Genomic DNA, 20931 nt, shown 5'->3' on the forward strand with positions numbered 1-20931 from the left:
ATCAAGCTCATTCTCTTTGTAAAAACCGAAATGTGCCCAAATATCTGATTTCAAGCAGCTAGGTGCATTTTTAAGCATTGGCTGCTGCTCTCCCTCTGCCATATCTCCCATCTTCGATGCCTCAGACGCACGCATGTTATTTCTGAAGGACACAAGCAACTTTGAGTACTTTATTTGCAATAAAAACAGTACACTCTATAGAAATTTTTGGAAAAAAAGAAAAATCTATTTTTATGCATCGATGCAGCATCACAATGCATCACAAAAACAATTATATTCCAGAGCTGTAGTTACCATACAGACTATGAGGACCACCCCAGCTATTCAATGCAACAATGGTCCCTGTAAGGATCACATACCCAATGAACCTAAGAAAACAATGCAACTACGAAAACACGTTTATACAAAACGCCATAAACATGTCAAAGTACTGAACACAGCATCTTTAATAAAGGTTTGTACTCTATCAGTTTAACACTGTCCGAGGTAGAAAAGACGATACACAGAAGAGAAAGGCAACTTTCATTTGTACACACCTCTCACTTGCAGTGCACATTGTTTTCTTTAGTTTATGCTTCTCAAAATTTTACCCACACACCCGTCTTCTGCTGAATGTTATGCGGCGCCCACAGAGCACTGTGTGAGAAAGAAGTTGCCTGCAGTACTGTTATCTATTCAAGCAACACCAATACATCCTTTCCTGTAACTTGAGTAATTTAACAGTGACCAGTTCGTTATGGATCTCCAGAGTTTTTGCCCCTTGTCCTCATTAGTTGCCTATGTATCCATGATGTTAATGTAAACATTGCCTGTTATTTATGCACTGTAAAGTGGCTATAGCTCTTCCAGCTGCTTCGTGTTTGCATCACTCAGTAGTAAAGTTTGTTAAAAATACACTACAGTGTAAAAACATGTGAATGCATAGCAATCCATTTTCTAGATTTTACACTTCAGTACCACTACCTATCTAAAAACTATATAAGAGATGGACATATTTAGAATAGTGACAGAAAGAAAAGGGATGTGGTTTACTAAATCAAACTTAGTGCTCACACTGTATACACACACACACACACTTAGTGCAACAGATGTATAGAATAAAGGTGCATCTGATTCAGGAAAGTCTTTAAAAGTAAAACAGAGGAGATTCGCTGGTCCATTCCTCCTTTGGATGGTTAAGAGATGCCCTGCCTCAACTTTTCTCCCACCATTTGCACTGTTCAGCTCAAAGCTTTCAGGAAATAATACACGTGTATGCCCCCTCCAAGGCTTGCTCCACCTCCTCCTTCATGGGAGAGTCTTCCTTGGGTTTAGTGCCTGAAGCTTCTGCAGGAAGGCTGATCCCTAGAGCTGTTGACTCATGCCTATCCTCTGACTTGGGGCCTGCTGATTCTGCAGGTCTCGAAGTTCCAGGGGCCTGAAAAGCTAGAGATTGTATTGGTTCCATCAACTTCCCGCTCACCTTCTGCAACTGTGGTCCAATTTGGTTGAGAAAAGGCTTGTAGCCAAGGCTGTGGGCATCAGAAAGAGGGACAAGAAAATAATGTTACTGCTACACAGTTTACCTCAATTTAGTCATGTCAAATTAAATATAACCACTGCTGTCTTAAGGGATCTGGCATGGAGTCTTGCATCCGTATCCACTATTTCATCTTCACGGTTAAGATAAGGGCAAGTGTCAAGTCAAATTTGACTAACAATCACTTGTGATTTTTTTGGTAATTGAAAGTACAGAAGTGGTTTACAACTGCTTGTTTTCCCCCACCCACACATCTCTGGGTTGCAAACATCTGGAGAACTCCACACACGCTGAGCTGGACTTAAACCTAAACCGAAGAGAGCAGTGCAGGAGCTGTGAGGTGCCAGCATTATGCACTGTGGCAGTCTGCTGTTCAGTCCTTCTGTATATAACAGGTAACTAGTCTCGTGTAGCACATCAGGTCATCCTCTATGCTGCCTTGGTCCCTCATGTTACATCTTGGCATTAGCAATGTGTGATTCATGAATGCCTGACAGTCATAACAAAGCCTTGATCCAGTCCAGGACAAAGCAACCTCTGTGCAGTTAATCATCTACACAATGAAGTTAAATTATTTGCCATTATGTCTTCCAATCACATTCCAAATAAGGTATCTTGCCCTCCTTGACCGCCAAAAAAGAAATTTTTTGCTTTTGAAAGATCCTCTCACCCATAAACCCACCAGTCAGATGAGGCCCAGGCATCCACTACCAGTAGGCCACCGTAGATGCGATGCACTGCCTCAGCAGAGACCACCGGGCTCTCCAGGCAGCTGATCACCTGCTTGATGACTGCTGCATCCTGTAGTACGAGCCCAATGACTGCACACCATTCTAGACAACCTGCCTCCTTGAATATGTGCAGCAGGTACCTGATAATAGATGCAAATCATAAGGTTTCCCCACACACATTTTGCCCCATTTTCTACACGAATCCAACTCTTTACCTATATCCCCTACTACTCAAACTTTCTTATGGTGACCTTGTTTTCAAGAGCCAGTCCACTCACCTGAGCTGCACCTCAGACTTGTGAGGACCTTTACTAGCCACCTCTGTTGACATGCGCCCCATCTGTGTCGCACTGACAGTAGAGGTGAAGTCTTCGTCTGCTGAAGCCCAGTCCTCATCTGCCCCAGAGCTGATCTCAGTCAGGCTGGTAACAGAAACAATGCTCTCCTTGTCACCTGGCAGAAAGTACAAGATGCAGCATTTCCCATCACACAACTGGACATTATCAGGCTTGTGTAACTGATACAAAATTGCAAACAACAGCAGGCTTTCAAAGGAGGCTTCATCTCAGATGAAGAAAAGAACAGCTGGCAGGCAAACCATTATGGTGGATGGGTGAGAGAAGCGCATCCCTGGGCACACTGGTCTCTTTGTGCTCTGCCACAGTGCTATCCAGCCAGGTGTATTTACTACGGCAAATTGGAGGTGGCACCGTGTCAAGAAGCCTGCTTGCCGTCTGTGATCTTTGCAGGTGCACACCTTGACCTGTGAAAAGAAAAGGAGATTACCAGGAGTGCAAAAAAAAAAAAAAAGGATGTGCATGGTGTTATTAAAAGTGCAAATCTAAATTAGATATGCAGTAATAATTTAGCTCTCATTTTAAATTTTCAAAAACTTAAATTTTTCTCCTGTGTTCAGGTCCTTAAACTATGATGAGGTGACAAAGAAGGTGGCAAAGACCAGTGACCTACTGAGGCAACTACGTATGTTTTAGTGTGGAAAAAGCTTTGTCAACATTTTCCTGAGAAAATGACACTGAGCTGTCTCAACGTGCAATTCTAGATCATCGTTTTCAATTAAAATGGCTTATGACAACTTCATTTTTATACATCATTATTTTAATTTGCCATGTGGGCCAGCCTGTTTGGTTAGTGTATGGTAACATGAAAGTTATGTTAGTTACACTTTCATTGTTCAGTTGGCAGTATTACCAAGGGCTGGTCTGTAGATGATAGCTTCAGGGCTGAAGTTGAGCCCCACTCCATTACTGGCAGCTACAGAAAGTGTTTTGTTAGGGTCATTATCAAAGGAGGTTCCTCTACCACATAAAAGCATTCATGTATTTTTCCCCATCAATGACTGCCTGTTTAAAACCATTTGTTCAATACACAGCACTGTAATATAAGACTAGAGTACAAGTCAGTAAGAGACCTTGTACATGCACATCAAACCAAAACAGCTTTTTTTTTTAAAAAAAAAAAAAAAAACCTGGAGCTAAACTGGAATCTGGCTGCCTTTAAAAATTAACTACGCAAACACACAGATGAATCCATTTCAGCACAGCTCTGCCCTGACAGGAAATGTGGCAGGTAGTCACCCTGAGCAATATGATCCTGCTGACCGTGAGCTGCAAATGGCAGCTCTCTGTTGCCTCACCTGTAAAGCAATATCCATTTCTGATGGGAGAGCTGACAGCGCAAGCAGTACTGACAGGGAATGGCCACAAGAAATCGTGGTGCAGCCTCTTGAGAGCAAGTACAAAGTCATCAACGCGGGCCGCCCGAGAGCGTTCCCTGCGCAGCCAGCCAATGAGCTCGAAGCCCAGGTGGGCAGAGAAACACCCCAAATCCTTGAGCCGCAAGTCCTCCAGCAGGTGACGTGCCTCTCGCCAGAGGATCATGTCCATGTACACATTTTCTGTACTGCTGCTGTCCCTGTTCCACCTGGAGAGATAGGAAGGAGTTTGAAACGAGTCACCCACCCCAACAATACTGTGGACCCTGAGAAAGTCAGTCAGTTACCTAAACATTTTTATGCTCCAGAAAACTGAAAAATCCAGTCTTTTCAGATCTGAACTTCATAGTTAGTTGTATGCTTTATAGTTCGGCTTATAGTTGTGTGTTCAACACGTGAAAGGTGTATTCAGTAACCGTACCTGTCAAGTGACTGCGATACACCGATACTCCTGTCCCGGAAAAGTTCAAATCCCGCTGTCAGACCGGATTCCTATTGGTGACAAAAAAACCGGAACTGAAAGGACACATATTTCCAACTGCACCCAAGGGCCAAAAAGATAATGCATTTGCCTTGTCATCAATTAGCCACAGATTCCAATTTTAGGTGGGAAGGTGTTTACCTATTAATCTGAACTGCTTCAGCAAAATACCTATCTTGAGGGCAATATCATTTGTAAAGTCACTTCCAATATAACCAATAGGCAACTAAATAATCCTGCTATAAGGGATTTTGCTACAGCAAAAATGGCTTTTAAAAAAAAAAAAAAAAGTCGATACTCTTGCTGAGTCCACGACGCACATAGCTTAAACCTTTTCAAGTTAACCATTTTTCTGCTCTTGTACCTGAGTGCTCGGAGGTGTCCCCGATTCTTCTGAGCCAATGGCCTTGAGGAACCTCATTATGTGACGACACAGATCCCACTTGCTATGCTCCAGGGCAGAAGTGAACAACAATGTTGCATGCTGTCGGCTAACTGCTGGGACTTCCATGTTCTGAAGAAAAAACAGGAAAATCATTTGAAGAAGCCGAGAGAATCGCAGCCATAGAAGAAACATACATAGAGAAAAACCTTCATAGTTCAAAAGGGCAGTGACCAATTTGCACAAATGAAAACACAAGCGGAATGAAGGCATTTCAGGCATCCCTGTTCACATGTGAACTGTGAGCTGAAGCCTACCTGCAGGATGATGAGATAGGAGGCAGCTGTGTCTAGGTCATGGGTCATTAGGCACTCTTCAAACAGATCCTTGGGGTTGCCCACAGCAGCAAAGAGGTAGTTCCAAAGGGCATACTCTGTCTTGCGGGCGCAGTGTACAATGGTTTGGAGGAAAAAGGGGAACTCTGTAATAAACTTGGCTACCCTGGGCAGCAGTGGGTCAGGGATAGGCTCCCGTGAGGTGGCCTCCTCCTCCAATACCACATGCACCATGAGTTCCAGCACATGGGGGAAGTAGGGCAGCGTGGCGTAGGACTGGGCTAGCAGCAGGGCCTGTTCACCTAGGTTGCGGATGAGTAGCTGGAGCAGAACATGGTGGAGGTAGATCTGGGAGGTGCGCTCCACCATGCAGAAAGGAAAGAAGGCCTCCAAAGACTCAAAAGGCATGTCTTGCTGCCTGTCATACAGTACAGTCACACTGGTTGCCCCCAAGATCAGGGCATCTTCAAAGAGCACTGCCAGGGGGTACACGTTGACCTTGAAGGGCAGCATGATGCGGCGAGACAGGAAGGATTGGGGCTTGTGACTGTCATGGGGGAAAAGCGGCAACCATACCTTCATGCCTGCCCCACCACATGCGAGCCACAGGGCCTCCAGCAGTTGGCGCTTTGGTTTGCTGCTACTGTAGCAAGTTGTCCACATATTTTCCACACACTGTGCCAACACCACAGGAGTGCAGAATGGGAGCTGAGATCGAGGTGAGACAGAAATTCGTAAATTATCCTTCTCCATGTACTTACTCCAGCTTGACAAAGTGTAGGATATGGAGCGAGGCAATTCCCACTTTGTACCCGTTTCTTCTGCCGGCTCCGATTCTCTTCTTGCATCTGGGACCCTGAGCGCTCCCACTGCAGCATGAGCAGTTGGCCTGCCATGTTCAAAAGGATGCTCTGTGCCACAGGGACCTAGAGTTAGAGAAGTGAGTGAAAGACAGGTTCGTAACAAATGTATGTAGTTTGTCACTTTAACCTCAAATATACCACATTAGGAGTCTGCTTTAGAGCATGGTTACATAAAAGGATAAACATTCATGGATAAGTATGGATTACTTTATTTTTATCTGAAAACTGGAAATAAACTGTAAAACTTTGAAAACAATGAGTTTTCTGAAGAATTTGAACCTCAGAGGCCTTCAAGTGACACTGAAGTTTAACAAGGAAAGTGGTTTCAGTGCAAACTCAAATTTCAGTTCCATGCTGGCTGTTTAGCGTGATTATACGGGCAGTTGTGTAGCATAGAAGAGGTGACAGATTAGCAAGCCGACCCCGTTCACGTGACCGACCTGCTGCCGGGTTTTAAATGTATCATCAATCTCTGTGCGCAAAGAGGTGAGCATAATGGACACTACTGTGGCTGGATGGGAGATGTAGCGGGACAAGGAGACTTCTTTCAAGAGCTCCACGGTAACAGACCTTGGGCTGGGGAGAGAAGTGGATCAGAAGCAGCAAACTATGAGAAACAACAGAGCAGCCAATAGATGTCCAGAGTCCTCTACTCCAGAGCAAGAAACTGAAAAGCACTAAAAGTGACACAAAAATTGCCCTACTTCCTCTTTACTCAGTTAATAAAATTCTGATTTTCGGCTAGCCGCGCTGATATTCATCAGTAAGAATGCCTCAAACATTGTTTGTTGCTTTTTCGGCAATTTTTCCATTATTAAGCAAACTCAAACCAAGGTACAGCGAGGGTTCCAGGTGCTGATTAACATTCATAGACAGTCATCCATAACTTCAACAGTGTGGAAACGTGAGTGTGCTTTGCCGTTTCCCAGTGACCAATGCCTTGTAGCCCACCTGTCCTCACTATCAAGTATTCTGTAGAGGCCAATGGAGCAGTCGGCTCGGAACAGTAGGATTAGGTTCTGGTACAGGGCGAGTAGCACTGTGTCCAAATGCACCCTGGTGACGCTGGCGTAGGCATTGTCCAGGTTGGACAGACGAGGATACAGCCTGATCTTATAAAGAGACATGAGAAAGTTAACATCAAACCAACTACAGTGTAGCTTTATCTGCTTACAGTAATTTAGGTATGAATCTAGATTCCCCATTTATGATAAACTTGAAGGAACCCTTTTGACCTGGTGTTCTGGCTGCTTCCAAAGAAAGTCTCTCACCTCTTCTTGGTGATGAGTTAAGTTGCAGCAGGCAACAATAATGTAGTCATTCCACCAGGCAAGTCCACCAGTTACAACCATGGTCAGTTCCTTCAGAACCAGAAAAGTTAATAAAAGAAGTTAAACTGCAAAAAAAAAAAAAAAAAAAAAAAAAAAAAACACCTCACAGCAATTAGAACAAGGGAAAAAGACATGGTAATGCTAATCAGAGAAACTCACACCTGAGCAACGTTCCCAAAGAGTTTCCATTTCCTGCTAACCAGAGAGTAGTGTGCAAAACCATGTCTCCCCGCGACCGCCACCAGGTGGCCACTTGGGTCTATGGCCGTAAACTGTAATGTGGGCAAAGAGGTGTAGTGGCGTTACTCTGGGGGTACAGTCAAGATGTAAAAGAATTGTGGATTTATACAGATACTTGCAAGTGAGCAATGAACTACAGTAAATCTGGATGAGCATCGTTCTTAAGAGTACAGCAAGTGAAAACAGCACTATGAACACAGGAGAGCCCATTCTTAAAAGAAAACTTTTGAATGTTAAGAATCTTAATCACACATCTGCAACTGTCTCTTTCCCCTAATGTAATGCACAAATGGTATTTTCTATGAGATGTACATCACTTTGGAGAAAAGCATCTCCTAAATGAATAAATGTAAATGAATGAAACCAACTGTAGAACACGGTGGGGAGAGGAAAAAAAAAAAAAAAATATGTCTCTTCTATTGAATATCAGCATGTGCTTGAGACCTGAAAATAAACCTTTTAATATGAGAAAACTAAAAGCAACGAGGTCATTAAGAGGTCTGCAGCTGACTCAGTCATGAAAACAGTGCATCACAGGGTCACAGGGAGCAGGGTGGGGAGGGAAGAAGAAGGAAAAAAAAAAAAAAAAAAAAAAGTCAAACAAGTAAAAGAGGAACAGGGGTTATATATTGCAGCTCACTGACAGCGATACATGGACACGTAAGAAGACAGCTGCTAAAAATCCACAAAATAGCAGGTTCTAAGGGAACAATATAAAGACTTTGTTGATCAAGTCTCAGAAAAAACTTCATTCTCTGAGTTTCTCAAAGATTATATAATGGTAAGGTTGTCATTTGAAAACCATTTTTTATATATATATATATATATATATATATATATATATATATATATATATATATAGACAGACACTTTACAGCAGGGTGCGGTGGCACAGTGGGTTGGTGGGTCTGGGGTTCGAGTCCTGCTTGGGGTGCCTTGTGACAGACTGGCGTCCTGTCCTGGGTGTGTCCCCTCCCCCTCCAGCCTCATGCCGTGTTAGGCTCCAGCTCCCAGCGACCCCGTATGGGACAAGTGGTTCAGACGACGTGTGTGCGTGTGCGTGTATAGACACTTTACTGATACTGAACATACAACAAATAGTGAAAGAAAGTAAACTGGAGTAACACAGGAACAAATAAAGCAAAGAGAACTTACAAATCTTTGTAGGTGTTGCCAGAAAAGATCTCAGGGAGTGGTTTTTGGAACAGCGCAACTGGATCAGCCTGTTGCTAAAGGTCAATACAGCACCTAAATGGATATATATATAGCCAGTCTATTGCTGAAGGCGCTGCTCTATGTAGCCAGGGTGAGAGGGGCAGGCAGGGGGTGCGAGTCACTGTCCATGACGGCTGGGAGTTTGTTTGTTTAGGAGTCCAGTCGAACCCCAGCACTTAAGTCAGCCTTCCTGACTTGTTTATCCAGCCTACTGACATCAACAGTTGCAATGGCACTGCCCCAACACAGAGCCGCATGAAGATGGCATTCGCCGGAACACACTAGCAGAACATTTCCAGCAGAGACCTGCATGCTCTGAAGGACCTGAACCTCTTTAGGAAGAAGAAAGAAAGAAAGAAAGAAAGAAAAAAAAAAAAAAAAAAAAAAAAAAAAAAAAAAAAAAAGTGACTCGGGCTCATTTTGTACAGAGCATCAGTGCTGGAGTTCCACTCCAACCGCATCCCCCAGGTACCTATATGTCCCCAAAATGTCCACTTCCAGTCCATCAATAGCCACTGAACACAGGAGCCCTTTTGATGCCCCCTCCAAAAAAAATCAACAATTACTTTTCATCTTTTTTGAAATAAAATGTGCAAAACTGCATAAAATGAGTAGTAGAAAAGAAACATTTGTACCTCCTTCATACCTCAAAGAACTGGAGGCTTTCCTTCTTAGAAGGATTGTCCAGTACCCCACTGCATACAATTCAGTACTTGCCTGACAGCATTAAAAGAAGAATTAAAGTTGTTCTGAAGGCAAAAAGTTCTCCTAAATTTATTAGCTATTTGATATTTATTCAAAGTTCTTTAGTTTGTTCATCCACCCTTAGTATATATAGTGTGGGAGGGCAAAGCGGAAAGCATGATTTGTTCTGCTGAACGACTTCAAAAGACACAGCAGGCACACGTGAAAATATACATATAGAGCTTCAAAAGTAGTAGCAGGGGATAGCAATTTCATATTAGAAACTCCCAGCAAGCATTGAGTGTACTTACCCTTATTGGCCAGTTACACTCTAGATATGTGCTGTGGATCTATAGAAGAGAAAAGGCAAGTCATACAAATTCACAGTAACAACACACATTTCTGAACCACTTGTCCCATAATAATGATAGAAAAAATACATTACAGTATTTACCTTTTACCTTATAAAAGATACTGTGAATGAAACTACCCACTGACATTTCAAACACTGTATACTATACTTCGTATGTCTGCAAAGCTAGAATAGTACTTGACTTATGAGCAGCCTTTCCATTAGATCCCATCACTACAGCATTAGTAACTCAGATGCTAAGCATTTCATTAATAGTCTTTATAACCAGCGAGCACATGCAGTGGAATTCCACACCTGAACAACATGCCAGTGCCTGTGACCCAACAAAGCATCTGATCCATGAGATGTGGCTGTGGGGGGTGGGGCTGGAGCACCCAAAAGGTCGCCTCCACGCTGAAGCTGCTGCAGATCAACAGGTCTGTGAGCAGGGGTTGGGTCGCCACATGCCACATATACCCGGTCTTCCCCCAGAAGGAGCACCTGCTCCTGGGTGTTCTAGGTTGAGATGAAGAGAACAGCATCAGGGTTGAGAGGGAGACAGTGAAATTTACACAGCTTACAACCAGACAGCAGGTCACTGTTCTGAGTTAATATAAATCTGAAAAGCCTTAGTAAACCAACGAAGATGGTGTACCTGGACAAAGAGATGCAGCAGAGTAATAACCGAAGTGTGCAGACAGGCCTGTACAACTTGCCTCATGTCGACCCTCTCCCACTCACCGTATCCCGGCTCGCTGCCGAGGTGCTCCTGAGGAACTGAAACTGCAGTATCCCAGTTTGCTGGGGCTGAACGCAGGACCCCTGAGCCATTTTGACAGTGGTTAGTGCCCACAGGTGATACCCTTCTGCTCCCCATGCCTGCACGTGAAAGAAATTGTCACGGTTGGGTGGATCCGTGTAGGACCTTGGGATTATCATCAATTCTCTTTTAGACTTGGCAAACTAAATTGAGAGGCTGCACAGAGAGAACGTGTGTGTGTGTGTGTGTGTGTGTCAGTGTTGACAAATGCAGCACAGCAACATCTGGCAGTACCAGAAAAAGACTTCAGGAGGACAACAGACTATACAGAAAACAGCCTTCACTCCAGCAATTCACAACCAGAACAAAACCCAAACAGAGCACATACTAAGCAAAATATTTAACACTAAGGAAGTGTTTGTTCCTTGCAAGGCTGGCATTGTCAGTACCTGTGACTATACCAATACCAAAGAGGCAGTTTTGCGAATTATAGATAAATACTCTACTTTCACACTTTTCCAGAAGGTAACTTGCATTAAAAGAGTGCACACAGGGACATTTGAAGTTCAAAAGCAATTTCCATTTTCACTCACTGCAGAAGTGATCTTCAGTGGATCTTTCTTAGTGCCATCAGACCTGTACCTGTGAACAGGAGAATGGATTCAATACTTTTGACACGACAGCCATAGAGAAAGACTGCATTTAAAATAAAGAAATTTACAAGACAATGAGTCCTCATGTGAGTCATGCTGATGTTTTTGTACACACTTTAGATATTCATTCATAAACTTTACCCTTTTTAAACGACACTTTGTAATAGCTTAAAAGCAACAATCAAATTTGTTTGCAAGTGTATACTGCCTGCTACAAGGTTAGAAAGTATAATGCAAGTAACCTGCATTAATGTGTAGTGTTGGCAGACCAGTACCATATGTAGAAAGGAGAAGAGGGAAAAAAAAAAAAAAAAAAGAGTAATGGGCAAGACAAGGTATTATTTACAGTAACAGAAGTATGAAGAGTTCAGTGGATGTGAAAACAGCATGTCTATATGATAGCTTCCACTCACATAAAGTCCTCTGTCAGTGTGCATACAAGGTGGGCCCCAAACACACTCCACAGTGAGAGGCCCCCATGCTTCCATGACACTACAACAACACTGCAGTCTGGTGACCACTGTAGCAGCTGCACTTCACCTGTCTTGTTCCAGATGTCTGTTGTGAGGCAACAGGTAAGAATGTCACGAGCTTCCTACTTGGAATACAGAAGGCATGGGTGACCCTTTTAATCCCGTAATACTGCGAACAGCAGCGTTCTGTACTACGTACTGAAAGCATGCAAAGGACAACCAGTAATTTCCAGGAGATGGCATTAGTTTACCGTTCTTCAATACAACTAACAAGCAGAGTTTTGCTACTGTGTCAAAAGTCCACAACATGAGAAGTGATGGCTATTGACTACAAAAAAAAAAGTTTGCTCAGACCACTGAAATAAAACCTGCTCATGACTTCACATGAGCAATGTGTATTTGTTAACCACCTTTGAAAACATAAAACTGGGCTATGGGTACAGGTTCTGAGATGGGCAAAAGATTTACCGGGGTAATACTCTGGAGACAGCTTAAGTGCGTGAGACAGCTGCATGGACCCAGTTTCGCTGTCTATGGTATACAGCAACACGGAACCGCTGAAAATAAGCAGTGCGCGCAATATCATAAACATGCCTGTCTTAACCAGCAAAGGCTACACAATAATAATAAAAAAAAAATATCAGTATACAGTGCAAAACTGAGGAAGCTATAAAGTACATACTAAGCAATGACGTAAGAAGGGGTTCAAACTTAAATGTAATAACCTGAAAAGGGAAGGAAAAAAAAAGGAAATTCCTTCCAAACAAACTTGTGTGACACATTTATAATATTAGTGTGAAATAAATCATATAGTATATGGCATAGTATGGCTCCCCTATGACAGAATGACCATTGTTCACAAGGAGTTCCAAGGTTCAAATTACCACAGAGGACCAGTTATATTACTGCACAGGACATTTCATGTACCTCAAGTAGGAGATATTCAACAGGAAACACTTGACCCACCTGGCACAGCCAAAAGCCATCAGTCGATATTTATTGTTCACTGCGACACACATTCCGTCCGCCACACTGGGAGCCCAGACACCCTGCAGCTGCTGGAACAGAATGAACTAGTTAGACACAGTGCCTGCTGAACATCTCAAATACCTCTTGCAGGTGTGCTTTCTGAACAAAAACACAAGAGTTCTGCCCTGAAGGTCACACACACTATGCCAGCTAAGCATATTTGAATGGCTAGAATTCAAGCTATTCAACAATTGTGTTTTATTTGTCCAAATATGATCAAGATTAAACAAATTTCACCCCTAGTATTAATCTGGCAGTGGAGTGACAGTGAAAAGAAAAAAAAAAAAGGTACATTTGCAGCGATGCCGCTGGCAGGAGAAAGGAAGCCCAGGCGGCCATCGTTGAGAACCACAGCAAAGCCATTCAGAGTCTCGCAGTACTCCACGTCCCGAACATGCATGTTTTCAAGGGCCGACGAGGGCTCACTTGCACCTGTGTGAGGAAAGAGGTAGCTTTCATTAACAGTGAAATACAATAAAAGACCTGCAGGGGTAACCCAATGGATCACCTACTCAGACTGCTCTGAGAGCCCAGCCATGCCTTATGGATCAAAGTTTCACAGTCTTGTCACAAACTTATGATTTTGTCTGAAAACACATTTCACCACATTTTAAACTGCAGAATAAATTGAAAACCATTTCAATGTTACTTAGCTGGAATTCTACACAGAAATTTTTTGCAGGCCTTAATGCTTCCGCATGTCTAGAGTCTGAAAACACCCTTACAGCCCAAAAGCTCAGGTTTAGATTGTGTACAAAAATCTGCTACACGCAAATATTGTCTCTCTAACCAAGAGCACTGATTAAATGTAAAAGGCACGAAGGCCTGTACCAAAGGGCTGCTGGGAAAGAGACAATATGGGAAGGCAAGTAGGAAGACAGGACTAAAGGTCACTACTTCGACACGTCTGCAGGTCCAAGGCGAAGGGTATGTTGTGGAGGCTGATGGCCTTGCGGCTGCTGTTGGCGCCACACCACTGAAGGACATGCAGCTGCCCATCTGCTGTGCACACCATCAATTCCTCTTGCATAGTCTGAAAACTGCAAAAAACATTTGTCCCGTTGCTGTTGTGTTATACAGTATCAGTACATACAGATTATTGTGAAAGGATTCAGAAATGTGCAGATAAATTTAGTGTTTAACCACCTGGTGATAGGGGCCCCCAAATGCAGTGGATCCTTCCGCTCCAAGGTAAAGGCTGGCACGCCTTGCTCTGCCTTGGAACCTGGGGTAACCTGCACATAGGGACTTCCTCTGGAAGAAAACACACATCTTCTGTGATGCCATTCCCATGTGAGCATACCAACCAACTTTCAGTAATTTGTACATAATTCTGAAATAGACCTGCACCCTCACTTTTTGCGTGTTTCTCAATATCTATGAGGCACGTAAAAAAAAAAAAAAAAAAAAAAAAAAAATAATTCACTAACAAAGCATACATGAACACACACACACACACACACACACACACACACACAAAATCATCTGAAACCGCTTGTCCCATACGGGGTTGCGGGGAACCGGAGCCTAACCTGGCAACACAGGGCATAAGGCTGGCGGGGGAAGGGACACACCCAGGACGGGACGCCAGTCCGTCGCAAGGCACCCCAAGCGGGACTCGAACCCCAGACCCACTGGCTGGAGAGCAGGACCTGGTCCAACCCACTGCGGCCCCCACTTATACATGAACTATATTACTCAATTCTAAATTAGCCCATTTTAGAAAATTTTAAGAAAATTTGCACAAACTTTTTTTAAGGGCATTGCCTTTATAGAGGAACCTGGAGCTCAAGAACACAGCAGGCAACAGAAAAAAAAAAAAAAATTGAACGGAGAGACGAACTATTGATCACCATTTCCTAATGTGTGTGCTGGTATTCACGTAAACAAGAATTTCTTCCACCCAAGATGCTTGAATAGAGGCTCCAAGCTCCAGGTGAAGACAGAATAGATGTCAGTTAGCGTGCAATTCCAAACATGAGGTTTGTATTCAAACTTTCAAAACGGCGCTTTTAAATTTAATCTTGCTATTGGCTAAACATGGACACCAGTTGAGGTACAGGATTCCGAGAAAGCCAAGGTTTAGGATTAGTAGGAATTAATAAACATATCGAAACAGAAAGAATACTTAAAACATATGTACAACAAAGTTTTGAAGAAGTTTTACACATGCAGTCATCCACTTTCAACTATTGATTTCCAATTTAGAGTTGTGGTGATTCAGAGTCAGTCCCAGGAAACACAAGGTATAAATCTGAGTAGATACCCAATATTCTTTCAGCTACAGAAATAGGCATTTACCGACATTGATGTTGAGTGTGTTCCTCAGCAGTACACCCGCAATAATGCTTCCAGGGGCTTTCATGCCGCTGGCAAAAAAACCCATTCCTGTTGCTAACCACAACCACACAAACTTTACCATGCACTTTTGAGTTTCCTTTGTGTGATGCTTTTTAAAGGGGTTACACATGTTAAGAGGAAGGAATCCACGCTGAAGGCTCACTTGGGGTACAGCGGCTCATACAGGAACTTTTCTTTGCTGCATCTCACCAGGTCAAACAGGAGGAGGTATCCACCTGCAGCCTACGCAGAAACAGACAGGCAGAAATTATTTAGAGACTTAACAGTGGGTCAGACTTACTAACCGACATGAAGGTAGAGTCCATTCTAATGCAGTTGGTTGCTAGACAAAGCCCTGCAGGAAACATGACCTCGAAGCTGGCCACAGCTTATCTTTTCCACTGTCACCCTACACCCCACGTTGGACTTGAATAGCCATGTGACGCAGGAATGGCACAGGAACACGTGGAAACTTGAGATTCCCCTTCTGTAGTTACAGCAACTGCGTGGTCAGGTGCTTTGACACACAGTGAGTCATGATCATATGAGACAAAAAAAAAAAAAAAAAAAAATGTCTTGACCGTCAGTGCAAAGCAGTCACAGTAACTGGGAATCTGTGAAAGCTACAGCACTGCAACAGTGGGGTTGAAAGTCAGGGACAATTTTTACTCTGTCCATATACTCACCATGAATTTGACCTGAATCAGTAAATTACAAACACACTGACAACAGTGCAGTACACAATGAGAGCACAAACTGAGGACAAAGACCAAGCTACCAACGGTAAATTCTTGGAGGGTTCCAAAGAATAACTGACTTATGGCCTGAGAAACTGTGGTTGTTTTCCCACTGGGATTATTACACTCGTTTCGTCAGTTAGGGAGCACAGCAGCACCCTAAGGTATTGCACAATTTAGCTGCGTTTCTTCACGTACGCACTGTCTGGCAACTGCAGCGTGTTTTTACACAGGAGAGGAACAAGTCTGTCTGAAGGCCTCAAGGAAATTCCCCCTGGAATCACAGAACACTTTGAGGCTTGTGACCTCCAGCAAAATGCTTAATATGGCTTTGTGCTCAGAAACAAGGTGCACGCCATAAACAGCTGACACGGGGAAAAAAAAAGAACTGAGAGAACCAGCTTCCGTCTTCGCAGTACCTGTGATGCAGCCAGATGACAACGTCAAACACTGCAAAAACAGGATCGACAACATTCTTTCCTGCAATAAATGCTCAGGGACTTCACTCAGTCAATGTCATCTTTGCTCCCTTCAAGTTATATTAATGACCTGGTGAAAGGAAACAATTTAAAAAATAACAGCAGTAGCCAGAAGTGTCTCAGAACGGTAGTTACAAGAAGTTCAGCTCTGTAATAATAAAACTGGTATTAATCTTGTTATGACAAACTTGAGATGCGTAGGAAGCGACACAAGCACACCATAGCCATCTCTCAGTTGTGCGCGTTTGCTTCTACTCACCGATACTGCAATGGCGGCGTCATCCGACTTCCATTCAGCCAGTTGGTAGGGACCACAGCGGGAGGCCGCCTTAGCAGACTCCGTGTAGTTCACAATTAGGACACTGGGCTACCCAAGGAGAAAGTATACATGGAAAATAAGGTTTTCCAAGGTTTCAATCACATCATTGGTATAAACTACACCACTGCCTACAAATAACATCGAAAAATTCATCACTTATAAGACAAACGAAAATCATCAATCTAATTGAGAAAATATACCTCGCTGAGGTGTTTCATTATACAGCTAAATGGATTTTAGAGCACATTTACAATTTAAAATAAATTTGCCATCCAGCCATCAACCATTAATAACCTCTTACCCAGTTATGCAAGTCTTGGTCTGTGATTTCATTTAGACAAGATATATATTTTGAGCTTTGGAACTGTGAAGTGGTGGTGGTACCTGCTTTATCTACTGTGCCAATAGAAAAAGTTGATGGGGGAAAAAAAAGGATTGGTGTCCTGTCCGGGGTGTGCCCCCTCCCACTCCAGCCCCCCCATCAAGTTTTTCTATGTCTGTGCCAATAGAAAAACTTGATGGGGGGGGGGATTTAAAAATTAAATAGTTAAACTTATTATTCAAACTAACTATCTAGTACTGCATTATCTGTAGTTTATGTTAGTAAAGCTCACTAAAAAGAACATGTTAAAAAGACTCTGGAAGAGCACAATTAAAGGTTGACTGTTAGCTATTTTATAAGACAATCTCCAGCTGGGATGAAAAATGCAAGAAATGTTATAACAGGGTTATACCATAGTGAAACATTCCTTCTTTAACTATGAAATACCATAAATAACCTACAAGCAGACGTGTGACCAGAAGATCTTCAAACGGGTCTGGTGTACATATAAGTCGCTTTAGAGAAAAGCATCAGCTAAATGAATAAATAACGTAGAAACTTTTATTAATCCCAAGGGAAATGGGACAAGACTAGTGCACCATACATACACAAAAGAGTAATAGCAGGGTCTGGAATAAATAAATAAGTACATAAATATCAGGGGGCGTAGCGGCGCAACAGGTTTGGTCAGGGCCTGTTCTCCGGTGGGTCTGGGGTTCAAGTCCTGCTTGGGGTGCCTTGCGATGGACTGGTGTCCTGTCTGGGGTGTGTCCTGTCCCACTCCAGCCTTGCACCCTGTGTTGCTGGGTTAGGCTCCGGCTCGCCACGACCCCACTTGGGACGAGCAGCTTCAGCCAGTGTCTGTGTGTGTGTGTGTGTAAATAAATATCACATTTAGACAAGTGTACAATATGTGTGCGGCTAGCCTGTGATGGACTGGTATCCCTGCTTATCCTTGTGCCCTATGCTTCCAGGATAGGTTCTTGACCACCACAACCCAACTTGGACAAGGAGTTAAAAACAGTGAATGAGAAATTAGTATCCAAAACCTGCAAATAAAGTGTACAGATAAATGAACACCACATAATAATTAAAAAGCAGTACACACACACACACACACACACACACACACACACATCTTCAATTTGAAAACGTGTAGTAAGATTTCTGCAGTAAACTATAAGCAGCATCAGGATAAAAAGCAGTACACCACTTGGGTAATACGAGGTCTGCATGACCCTGACTCATTATAGAGGCTAAGGGCCGTGGGCAAAAATGACCTCAGAGGTCACTCTTTAGCAGCAGAGAGATCCAGCCAGGAAAGATAGAGCACCTGAATGGATTGAGGCACCCAGCACATGGGCCCATGACAATATTGCTGGCAAAAAAAAAAAAACACATTGCCTCCTCAGACAGTTACACTGCCTTCTCCCACAAGTTAATTTAGTGCCTTAACTTAAGCATGAGAGGAGGACTGGACAGGATTTGAACATGCTTACTGTGTTTCAATGCCTTTTCCTACAGAAGATGCCCAGATGCTCTAGCACCTCTTACATCTTTCACAAGTAACACATCGCAGTTGATGGAACCTGTGCTGCTGTCCAACCTGATTCTTGCCAGCAATGTCGGGCACCCTTTCAAAATTGACTACAGGACTGCTGTCTCATGCGAAGGGGTAAACACAGTGCACAAGTGCTAGTTAACCACAAGGGCAAAGTTCTCAGAGTCCGATAAGTAAAACGGAAAACAAAAGTAGTTTGAGGATATAATTTACAAACACACACCATTCATTATCATAATCTACAGCATAGCCAGGGCCTGGGGACACTAATTTTTACTAGGTTTTACTTCCAAGCATGACGCCTTCTCAGCTTAGGCAAAGCTCACATTCTTTTCTGACTTGTACTTCTTCAAAAGTAGTAAGATCTCGCTTTTCCTTTTACCTTCACCTTGTGCGGGGCCAGTAGACTAGTGACTAGTCTAGTGTACTTACATTTACATTTATTCATTAGCGGACGCAAAGCGACGCACATCTCAGAGAAAATACAATTAATGAATTTCGTGCATCACATTAACAATTTCAAAACAGTTAAGCACAAAATGGTGTACGATTTAACTTTGTAAACGTGTAAGATGTATTGCATGACGTGACGCTGAGCACACACAGCAGCGCCGCGACTGGGGAAACCGGGAGCGCTGGACGCGGCGCGTGCCAAGACGCAGTGCCACTGCCAGCGTAGAGTGACGTTCAGGAAGCGTCGGCGCGCGCAACGCTACGCACGGCTTCCCACAGGAACTGGGAGCTCGAGCACTTACCCGGCCGAACCAAACGCCGAGCTGAGTCTCCGAGAGAACGGCGAACAAAGTCCCGTGGAAGTTCGGCCGAATGTGAAACGGCTCCTCCTCGCTCGGCAGGGGGTGAAGCAGCTTCCGGGGCCAGCCGGTTAAAAAATACATGGCGCTCTACCGTCGGGCTCGAGTCAGGCTGACGTAGCTGTGCTGTGTACGAGCACCTCGCGGGGGTTCCGTCCCGAGACAAAATTAATACGTTTCACTCGTTTCCTACACACGGTCTCGTAGGTGATCTTCTCCAGCAGGTACATGCCCAGCAGTGAGCCTCAGAGTTCATGATAAGCAACAAGTGTGTTGCTGACGACGTGAGCCACCCGCGGCATTCTCCATGGCGGGATATTTTCATAATTGTCGTGCCACTACACTACACTTCAAGTGTCGTTTGTCGCCTCAGGTATCGAAGTTTCCCTTCGGCATGTTGTCGGATACGTCACCAGCGTCCTGCCACCGAGCACCTGGCGGACGAGCGGCGCGACGAGGAAGGATCACCTGTTCAGCGCGCGCGCGCTCTGATTGGCTGTTTGAGGCAGGTGCGCGCAGACAGGTGCGCCGGCGGGAAGAGCGGACGCCCATGTGGAGGATGCAGGATGATCGCAATTAAAAAGAAGGAAACTTCACACTGAGATATCGGGAGTTTAATCATGTAATGTAATGCACAATTTTTTTTTTTCCCCTTCATACACGTCACAGTGGAGAAAAGCATCTGCTGAATTAATAAATGTAGTAATGACTAATTACACACACACACATTTTCAGAACCGCTTGTCCCATATGGGGTCACGGGGAACCGGAGCCTAACCCGGCAACACAATTACATTATTTATTTATTAAAACTCTTGTTACTTTGAATTTATGTTGCAGGAATGTATGCAGTCCAAGTTCACTGGTACAGAAACCATCTACTGAGTGACGAGATTCAGACCATAAAGAGGCAACCTGTTCTACCTATTGAATTGGGCATTCTGGAACAGTTCATTTCACAATACTATACTCCCTGAAGCTATTTACATTGAAAAAGAGGGAGGAAATATCTCATTTTTGCACTTTGGTCATCAAATGGCAGTTCCACACCAGTAATAAACAAACTGCTGCTTGTTGTGACAAATATTTAAATGTACTTTTAATTTGCATGTTTCCACCTGCCTTATGTCCAACATTAATTTTAAAGGATTTTCATCAGACATGAACTTGTGAAGTAGGTGCCACAGCATATTGTATCCAAACAACTTTTACCAAAATAGTACAATAAATGGCTGAGTCAAAATCTCATAATTTTAAGAGTGGATATTTCGTGAAGCAGTGATGGTGATGTATTACTGACCTGCTGTGATTCTGAATGGTTCAGGGGACACTCCTCACCATCACTGAGTATTCTTTGCTAAAAGATGAAGATGTCTGAACGACCATCCTCTCTGAATAATTTTCTACATTATCACACAGATGTAAATAAACACAGGAATCCTTTAACCTTAAAATTTATTTAAGCAGTCACATTCAGTTATTTAAGCAGGTATGCTATGTTCAAAGCGCTCACACATAAAACATTGGTCATAAAGTTAAATAGCTTTTGAATTACTATACAATTGCAATACAAAAAAAAAA

At 43.4% G+C, this 20931-nt stretch overlaps 1 protein-coding gene across 5 annotated transcripts; it reads right to left on the reverse strand.

Moving 5' to 3' along the window:
- Window positions 1-210: 210 nt before the first annotated feature.
- On the reverse strand, window positions 211-19930 carry LOC108930981 (RAB6A-GEF complex partner protein 1-like). 5 transcript variants are annotated; one of them, XM_018746511.2, is made up of 27 exons: window positions 19294-19930; window positions 16596-16703; window positions 15284-15363; window positions 13927-14034; window positions 13678-13820; window positions 13073-13212; window positions 12718-12809; window positions 12220-12308; window positions 11692-11836; window positions 11219-11267; window positions 10607-10744; window positions 10181-10381; window positions 9825-9863; window positions 7536-7646; window positions 7315-7404; window positions 6995-7155; window positions 6484-6619; window positions 5993-6106; window positions 5757-5888; window positions 4828-4977; window positions 4404-4474; window positions 3905-4191; window positions 3460-3522; window positions 2849-3013; window positions 2529-2703; window positions 2190-2390; window positions 211-1511 (listed from the first exon to the last, which is right to left on the reverse strand). In XM_018746511.2, exons 1-27 carry the CDS (start codon window positions 19432-19434, stop codon window positions 1235-1237), a joined length of 3606 nt encoding a protein of 1201 aa, XP_018602027.2. In that variant the 5' UTR covers window positions 19435-19930; the 3' UTR covers window positions 211-1234. The 5 variants fall into 5 exon arrangements, with proteins under 5 accessions (XP_018602027.2, XP_018602023.2, XP_018602022.2 ...); XM_018746507.2 differs by having other exon boundaries at window positions 5163-5888; window positions 12718-12806; window positions 19294-19927; XM_018746506.2 differs by having other exon boundaries at window positions 5163-5888; window positions 19294-19927.
- Window positions 19931-20931: the final 1001 nt, after the last annotated feature.

This window comes from Scleropages formosus, chromosome 1 (assembly GCF_900964775.1).
Source record: "Scleropages formosus chromosome 1, fSclFor1.1, whole genome shotgun sequence".
NCBI classification, from domain to species: domain Eukaryota; kingdom Metazoa; phylum Chordata; class Actinopteri; order Osteoglossiformes; family Osteoglossidae; genus Scleropages; species Scleropages formosus.

Bases quoted from the DNA above. Each gene is read 5' to 3' on its own strand.
- LOC108930981 (XM_018746506.2), bottom strand. From the start codon at position 19,434: ATGTATTTTTTAACCGGCTGGCCCCGGAAGCTGCTTCACCCCCTGCCG. The intron at 12,309-12,717 runs GTGGGTCAAGTG...GCTTATTTTCAG, and splicing joins ATGGCTTTTGGCTGTGCCAG to CGGTTCCGTGTTGCTGTATA. The intron at 11,268-11,691 runs GTGAGTGGAAGC...TCCTGTTCACAG, and splicing joins ACACTGACAGAGGACTTTAT to GTACAGGTCTGATGGCACTA.